The sequence below is a fragment of the Pleuronectes platessa genome, chromosome 10 (genome assembly GCF_947347685.1).
Source record: "Pleuronectes platessa chromosome 10, fPlePla1.1, whole genome shotgun sequence".
Taxonomy (NCBI): Eukaryota; Metazoa; Chordata; class Actinopteri; order Pleuronectiformes; family Pleuronectidae; genus Pleuronectes; species Pleuronectes platessa.
Genome location: NC_070635.1, coordinates 14,831,670 through 14,840,792, shown reverse-complemented (window position 1 = coordinate 14,840,792; position 9,123 = coordinate 14,831,670). Strand labels below are relative to the sequence as shown.

At 42.0% G+C, this 9,123-nt stretch overlaps 1 protein-coding gene across 1 annotated transcript; it reads left to right on the top strand.

The window, feature by feature from the left end:
- On the top strand, positions 1-6,356 carry paqr7b (progestin and adipoQ receptor family member VII, b). Its single transcript, XM_053432751.1, has 2 exons — positions 1-111; positions 2,691-6,356. The coding sequence occupies exon 2, from the start codon at positions 2,697-2,699 to the stop codon at positions 3,753-3,755; it is 1,059 nt and encodes a 352-aa protein (XP_053288726.1). The 5' UTR covers positions 1-111; positions 2,691-2,696; the 3' UTR covers positions 3,756-6,356.
- The last annotated feature ends 2,767 nt before the right edge of the window (positions 6,357-9,123 follow it).

Below are 9,123 nucleotides of genomic sequence, written 5' to 3'. Positions count from 1 at the left end.
CAGGCGCTGCTCCCGTCACGGTCACACTCCAACCGCTCCCCTCTTCAAACAATGTTATCTAGGTCCTGCACGGCTACACCACACACTCTGGACTGATCCGAACATCCGCAGGTACGTCCCGTTACACCGGCTCCGTCTCCTCCGCAGAATCACTCGCTTTATTCCTCCACCGAGGTGATGGAGTGAATCGCGTGGAAAAGAGCTCAGATGCGCCTCGACGCAAAAAAAAAAAAAATTATATATATATATATATATATCCGCCTGTAAGGTTTCCACGACTGTGCAGGGATATTTCTTGAATTCAGTTCCGAGGTGGATGTGTGTGATGCACATTTGGATTAATGGCATTTATTTCTAACCCCGGATCTGGAATTTAACCATCGATCAGGTGCACGTTTTGCTGGTGGGAATGATCTGCAACAGGCCCTTTACGCAGGCCCGGGATTTCAAACCAACACCTCGAAATATCCCCCACGGTTATAGACGAGCATTTCCCTGTCACCATGAATATTTTACAGCGCTGAAACCCTCGTATGAAGCAGCAGCAGCAGGAGGAGGGTGTGGACTCGGATGGGCTTATCTTACGTAATGTCTTCCCATTCATCCCTCCACGAGTCTCCTCCTGATCCTCGGCCGGCCCTCGCTCATCCCACTCGGCCTGATCTCCCCACATCTCCTGCAAGAGGAGAAAGATCTGCGGCCATCTCATCAACGAAATGACCATTTAATCCTGGTCCTAATCCGGCGTGTTGCTGCTCATATTAATCACTGAGCACGAAACAGAGCACAGCCTGAGTATAGTCAGCCATACTGTATCACTCTTTTCAGAAATATTGTTTGGTGTTGGAACAATTCCCAATCTGTTGCAAAACATCTCAGGGACCTTAAATGACACTTTGCTCATTGTTTGAATGTTGCCTTATCGTCTATTTACTGAAGGGTGAGACCAAGAACCTGTTGAGAAAGATTTGAATATAGGAGAAATCCAAACAAGGATATGATCTCCTGATATGACTCCGTGTCAATATCATCAGTCATTCCTCTCTACTGGATCTAAAATATTTAAACGTATAAACTTGTTTGGTTCTTCTGGTGTCAGGGCACCAAATAGGAAAGAAAAGAATGGATAGATAGATATAGAGATATATAGAAAGATACTCTATTGATCCAGAGGGAAATTTAGTGTCTGGGTCAGTTGTGTTGTGGTTGTATTGTTGGTCCATGGACTGTAAAGCTCATACTTGGCTTCGAGTTTCCAAAACTATTTCAGCAGGATAACAATCCTAAATATTCAGCCAAAACTAAGAAGACCAGACAAACACACGAGGGGACCCGCACCTGGCAGGAGCTGAACATGGCTACAGTTAAAGTGTCTGCTGAGGTCTTTGGCCTGATGACTCTCTTTAGGGTTTTCTGTGAAATATTCCATCTGTTGAATTTGTTGGATTCCAGTTACTTTTGTCATGTGTGGAAGATGTTGTAGCCCCCAAATCATCCTTTTAATATTAATGTTAAACCTTGACCGTAAAGACCTTTAGACTTAGCAGTTTAATGTATTGTCCATTATTTTATTTTGAACTGAAGAATATGAAAATGTATAAACTGTGTAACTGTTCAAATCCTCTCAATACGTACATCTCTGGGTGTTAAGAAAATGTACTATTTCACCAGTACTGTTGATATTGTGATATAATATCACATATATCATGATTAAGGCTTTCAGTCATTTCGTTAACCCATGGATCACCGTTGATAATCAACCAATAGAATCACCTGTTCAAGCAACCCTACTCTCTTTCATGTTGTAACCTATTTCCCAAATAAATGTACCTAAACCCTAGGTACATTAAGTCTATTAAGTGATGCATTTTAAAGGAAGTAATTAACCTTTTGGAAACAAAGATACTGAGAATTGGGAAAGAATGTGTGAAGGCCTGAGTCTATACCTGCCTCCCTTAAGGGCTGCAGAGGTCAGAGGGTTATGCATGTGAGCACCAGTGGTCTGCACCAGTTCAAGAAGCTGATCTTAGGTGTTGGTTAGAGACCAAAACAAAGGTAAAAGGAGAGTGTTGGACTTATATTATTCATGTGACCATAAACACAACGCGAGATGAATCCTTATATGGCTCAATGTCAAGTTAATTGTTCCGTAACATGTTTACTGTTTATAAAGCTATAAATAAGTCGCTGTGTTCTCTCTCACAGACCTTAAGTGACTTGGAAATGTTATTGATCAAGGATCCTATTAGTTATGTATGTATGATTTGACCAGATGTTTTTATTTACCCTATACAAATATTAAATATAAACACCTTTCTGATTAAGGACCCCATGTGACAAATTTAGTTATTAGTTGTTAATAATTAGTTTGATCAACCATCATATATACCAGAAAACAACCAAACTCTGGATACTGTGAATGTTTGATGTTTAGTTTGACCGACTTAAATGATCCATCGATTTTCAAACTGGTCGGCCATTTTTCTGCTCATTGCTCCCATACAGTGCGTCTTTGTTTGGTAGCAGTGGTGAAGCAGCAGGAGCAAACTGACAGTCTCAGTTCCTACATGCATTTACACACACACATACACGCAGCTGCACACAGTATCTGACAGCAGCATCTGAAGGCCGGGCTGATACCGACCCACTGACTGACTGTTCCCTCCTTCTTTCCGCCCTCTCGTCTGCAGTTTACCATGGCGACAGTGGTGATGGAGCAGATCGGCCGCCTGTTTATCAACGCTCAGCAGCTGCGGCAGATCCCTCAGCTGCTGGAGTCGGCCTTCCCCACGCTGCCGTGCACCGTGAAGGTGTGCGACGTGCCCTGGGTGTTCCGCGAGCGGCACATCCTCACCGGCTACAGGCAGCCGGACCACAGCTGGCGCTACTACTTCCTCACCCTCTTCCAAAGGCACAACGAGACCCTCAACGTGTGGACCCACTTGCTGGCTGCCTTCGTCATCCTGGTGAAGTGGCTGGAGATCTCGATGACGGTGGATTTTTTGCGAGACCCCCACGCTCAGCCCCTCTTCATCGTCCTCCTGGCCGCCTTCACCTACCTCTCCTTCAGCGCGCTCGCTCACCTCCTCTCGGCAAAGTCTGAGCTCTCCTGCTACAGCTTCTACTTCCTCGACTACGTGGGGGTGGCCGTCTACCAGTATGGCAGTGCCCTGGCACACTACTACTACGCCATAGAGAAAGAGTGGCACACTAAAGTGCAAGGGGTCTTTTTACCTGCCGCAGCGTTCTTGGCCTGGCTCACCTGCTTTGGTTGCTGCTACGGCAAATATGCCAGTCCTGACATACCCAAGTTTGTCCTCAAGCTCTTCCAAGTGGTGCCGTCAGCCCTGGCTTACTGTCTAGACATAAGCCCTGTGGTCCACCGCATCTACAGCTGCTACCGGGACGGCTGCTCCGACCCAGTCGTGGCATACCATTTCTACCACGTGGTCTTTTTCCTAGTCAGCGCTTATTTCTTCTGCTGCCCGCACCCAGAGAGCTTGTTCCCTGGGAAGTGTGACTTCATCGGACAGGGCCACCAGATCTTCCACGTGTTCGTGGTGGTGTGCACCCTGACGCAGATCGAAGCGCTGCGAACAGACTTCACAGAGCGCCGCCCCCTCTACGAGGGCCTCCACGGCGATCTCGCACACGACGCCGTTGCACTCTTCATCTTCACGGCCTGCTGCAGTGCGCTCACCGCTTTTTACGTACGCAAGCGGGTACGTGCCGCTCTCCACGAGAAGCAGGAGTAAGAGTGGAAATCCGAGTAAAAGTAAAAGAAGAGTAATTTATTTTACTCTGTTGTACAAAAGAAAAATGTTTTTGTTATTGACATTTATCAGTTTGTGACAGTGACTGTGAATTGCCAAACTACAGTGAGCTATAATTGTGTTTTTTTAATTTCACTGAGGAAAAGGGAATCTTACAAGTTGTCTGTAGCAATACAGGTAGTAGTTAAAAACTGAGTCCTTGTATCTCTACTCTGATCTTTTATTAGTCTGCAAGGTTTTATTTAGTCTTAGTCTAAAGGGAATGTTTTACTTTACCGTACAAAAATACACTTCTGTCAAGGTGAGCCAAAAAAGAGAGACTGGTTTGTAAAGATGACTTTTACCGAATAACATTTAGAAATATCTCAATGTCTTAATATATTTGTAACATTTCAAATCATGCGAGTATTTATCTTTGCGGTCCCATAACACTTTGTACATCGCAGTCAAATACCAATTGAAATCCAATTTGGACTGGTTTTCTTATCTAGTTACCTTTCTGACACTCAATGTTTTTCTCCAAACTGAATCTGACCCTCTCTTTAAGGGTCAGAGCCGAATTCTTTTTCTATTTTTAATTGATCAAGGCGCTAATGCTTTGCCGTGCAAATGTTTGAACGTATCATGGGGAAATCGAGAATCTAATTTGAAAACCAAATATGTACCTCTTATTTAAAAAAAAAAAAAATACAATTTTGCGGGTGATACCATTCTGTTGAATAATGTTGAAGGTGAGGCTGGCACTCAGTATTGGCTCAGAGATGGACGGAAGATTCCTGATGTCACTTTGTTGTTGTGGAGGTGTTAATTTTTATTCTAAGGGCTGGAACATCAGCTTTTGCCTTTTTCACATCCCATGATATCGATGCTTCTGTGTGCGTTGTTTTCAGCATCGGTTCGACCGGATTTGAGTCACAAAACGCCGCGTCAGGCTCGTGTTCTGCTTTCGGTATATTTTAGTTTTTGTATGATGAATATGTATGTGCCTCTACGCATGTCTTTTGGTATATACTGTGGATATTAAGTGTGTGAATGTCTATGAAAGCTTAGCCTTGCACTTCTTTCTTATCCTGTAAATAAGCTGTGTTCCTCTTGAAATCCTCTGCATCCCATTTTCTCTCAATCAGTCGCGTTCAGACCCGAACGCATATTTTTCTTTTCTGGTGGAACACAGCACTCTCTCATTGTGCAGTGTTCTTTCTGAGCCGGCTTTATGTCTGGTGTTGTCCTGACTATCAAGGCTTTAATGGCTATGAATACACCATTTCATTCCGCTGCACTCTTACTCTGAAGAGTCCCCTTTGTTCAAAAACCCTTTTCCTTTCTCTCTGTTTTGTTATAGATATATAAAACACACAGCTCACTGGAAATGTGTACGATTCTTATCTCACCGAAATCTTAAATGTCCGAAATTATTTATATTCATTGCAGCGCTCTCTGTTCATGATGATGTTTAATGTGCCAATGAATCTGTCGTGTCGCTTCAGTGATGGTACAACTGGAAGATGAATTCAGAGACAGAATGTCAGAAGTGACGGGTTAAGTCTTTTTTTACACTTCATCTCTTGACCTGACTGCAAACATGGGACTGGGGAGATTTAACCTTGACGCCCGGGAATATGAACCTTCTACCTGTTGACTGTACTATCCTGGTCTCATCGTGCACTGCCTGAATCCACACTGTATAAACTGTAGCTGACAACACTGGCTATGTTTACAAGCTTGGAGGTGTCTGCAGTCCATGTGGTTACTCTGGTGTTTGTGTGTGTGTGTGTGTGTGTGTGTGTGTTAGTTCAGAGTAACCCGGGTGAACCTGTTCTCCATCTCAGGGGCACCTCTGCAAGGCACCTCCCTTTTATGCCTTTTTTGTGCAGGGTCATAAATCGGTCGGCAAAAAGAATGAAGCTGTTGTGCTTAAAGTTCATTTTGCACATGTGGTCTGGTGCTTCATTAAAGGCTGATGATGGCGCATGAAGCCTGAAAGTCCGTCACCAGCCCAGCATGTGTCGTAACATTATTGTCCTGAACATTTAACAGGACCAAAAACGATTAAAGCTGGGGTTTTAATTTCTATCCCATGTGTTACAGATGATTGAGTATGATTCAAACAGGGAGCGGGCAGCTAGAGGGAGACCACAGTCCTCTTTGCTAAACGCAACATGGACATATTGTGTCAGTGATGATCCTGAGGTACGTGCCAAATTTACCCTGACGGTCTTAACTGGAGTATAGCCAGCACTCCTTATACAGTAAGTGTTTCAGTGTCATAGGCTGGGTTTGGGGAGAGATCTCAGATTTAACACCAAGTAATTGGGAATGGATTTTCTAAATGGGAACAAAGGCCTCAAATGGTGGGAAAAAGCTGAATTTGGGGTTAGTGGTCTGTGTAATGTCCCCAAAAGTGACCCATGACAAAGTGTTAGTATAAACATAGCCTCTGATGCCACCCTTGGTTTCCTCCTTATTTCTTCATGAAAGCAGTGTGAGAGCGACTAGAATATGTACTGCCTCTATGAATATGTGTGGCTGACTGTACTAATATTCTGTGGTATTAAAAAAAAAAGATTAAAGTGTGACAGTGAATTCAAATTCTCATTCATTTTTCACAGGTGAGGCAACATTCAAAAGCAAAGAAAAATTGGTTTTATAAGCAGCTATGGACCCTTTTGTCAACTGTTTAACTGAGCTGAGAGCTTTGGAATACTGCACATTACTTTGAAAACGATCTGTACGTGTTTTAATTCCCCACTTTAAAATGTCGAGGTCGGTTCAAGTTCTTCAATTTCATAAAAACCTTTACAGATATTCTCTAGGCTGCATAATTTGTGTTCACTTTAAAAATCCCGAAATACATAATTTAAATTTCACAGAATTCAAACCACATGAAATCAAATTAATGGTTTGACAAGTAAAATATTTAAATGCTATTAATTTTAAGTTTCAGTATTCAGTGGTTTAGTTTCAGAGTTTAAGATTTAAAATATTATTCTTTCTCTCTGTTTCTAGATAAATATCTTAGTGTTTATATTTTATTGTCCATTATTATTATATATTATGACGTATTAAATATGAAATATTATAGACCAATCTTTAAAAGCTAATATTACTGTAAATCATACCTTTTATTTACATAAATACTAAGATATGTTTGTCTACAGGGACTGCAGATATATTGTACATGGCCTCTCATAACTTTGCAGGCAGTAAAACTGCAATATATTTTTTTAAAAACCTGTAACCAAAGTGAGTTTTTTTAAATCTACAGCATGTAGTTAATATTTCTCTCTTCTGAACCCACTAGAGTAATGGACCTGGACTACGACAAGGTGGTAAATGTTAGTAATGGCCAATAAAGTCTAAAATCTAGTCGTTTCTAACACGTACCTGTTATACAATATGAATTGTAATCCTTCGCCACTAGAGGGCAGCCTTGTTGTTTGGTAAGACCTGGGTTCGACAGCAAAGTTAAAACTCCAACATATTGAAAGGATTGTGTTGTTGACTCGAGGGTTTATGAGAGGAACACACACACACACACACACACACACACACACACACACACACACACACACACACACACACACACACACACACACACACACACACACAAAACAAAACCTTCAATAATGAAGGAGCAGTTATTTGCATAAAGTTTTTTTTTAATAAAAGCAAGGTCTAAACACAACAACCTAAATTTCCACATAAATTAAAGCAGCTTACAATGGCTGAGAAGTTCAGCGATAGCCTTCTCAGTAATGAGCGTAAATGAGTCACTGAATGAATGACAAAATGTTAATATTTAAATAAGAGCGGTCATAGGATTCAAATGTGAATTAAAGATTTGATGACGCACATCATGACACCACTGGCATATTTACTGCTGCAAGACGACAAGCACCATTGTGTTGGTTTCAAGGGCAGAAAATACACATATGAATCTGTTGCACAGTGCAAAGGCGTTTCATACAGATGCGCAAGCAATTATTTCGTCGATTACTTTTGATCAGTTTCACTTTAACGTTACCTGGAGTTCTTTTGGGCAGATGAGCTGAATCACTCTCGCAAGATCGATTTCCTCCCACAGGAGTGATCTTTAAGAGAGTGAATCTGTCCTTTCGGGGGCACAGATGATCTGCACTTCTTTTCTAAACATTCACTGCAAATCCCGGTGCTTTAAAATGAACCGGCAGTTTATTATAGTTTAATGCCTTTTTATTGATAGGTATGCCCTGCTGTTGTTGCACTGGGTATTCATCATAAACCATCTGCAGCCTGCATTTCTGAGCAGCACACTTTATACCACTTCCTCAGTGTTAATTAACACACGCTTTAATTTTGCTTAAAGTCTCAAGAATAATAGAACATGATGAGATCTATTTGTCTTTCATGAAGGGAATGGCATCTTGCCCACACTGCTGAGTGTTGACACTATTTGCATTTGTTTATCCTTGTTTCCTCCATTACTAATACAAGTGTGGGTTGACTTGGCGTTGTGACTTCAGTTGATATCAGGTTTGTTACTTAGGATGATACTCAATGCATTCATATAAAGTAACTATGCTGTCAAGCTTAGCCTCCCTCACACACACACACACACATGCACACACACGTTTATATCCCAAGTGAGTGGAAATTCATATAAACCGCTAATTAGAACGTTTCTGAAGTACATTTTCCGGTGATGGAGAAGAATCCTTGAAACTTAAGGCAGAAATGAGCTCCTGATGTATCTACCTGGGATGTGATTAATTCACAGTATTACACACTCGGACGGTCTTAAATCAAATGCCAGAGATGGTGATAATTGCCTTAGAGCCTGCTTCCTGTCCTCGAAGTATCAATTGCTTCCCCAGACTCCATCAATTTCCAAACGCCAGATTCCGGAGCAGCTTGTCGTCCGTCTCCTCGCGGCTCCATAGTCTCCTCTCCCTGTGTCTGCGAGTTGTGCTGCAAAGTTATCGCTCCACTCGATTCCTTTTTTAAATGCTTTATTTGCTCTGTATGATTTGTTTCCAGGTTGCCGAGGTAACACTAGGCGGCCTTGCTCTCCTACCGTGTTTTGTAATTAAAGGTTTGACTTGGGAGAGGGAACGGCTTTATTCTGACTTATTAAATTGCCTCCTTTTTTTTTGCCAGGTGACAGGCAGCCAACCTTTTCCCCCGTCTATCTACTTTTCTTTGCAGGTATTTTGTTCCTGCATCTGTGGTTATTGTGGCATTTTCATATGGCCTCTCACTTTTCTTATTGCTCTCAGAAAAGCTTTTGGAAAATCACTGTGTTATGAGGTATGTAATCATATCAGGAACCGGTGAAAAGGCGTATAAGACTGTAAATTGGAGTTGAATCGAA

Excerpts from the sequence above, each read along its gene's own strand:
- paqr7b (XM_053432751.1), top strand. The coding sequence starts at position 2,697 with ATGGCGACAGTGGTGATGGAGCAGATCGGCCGCCTGTTTATCAACGCT.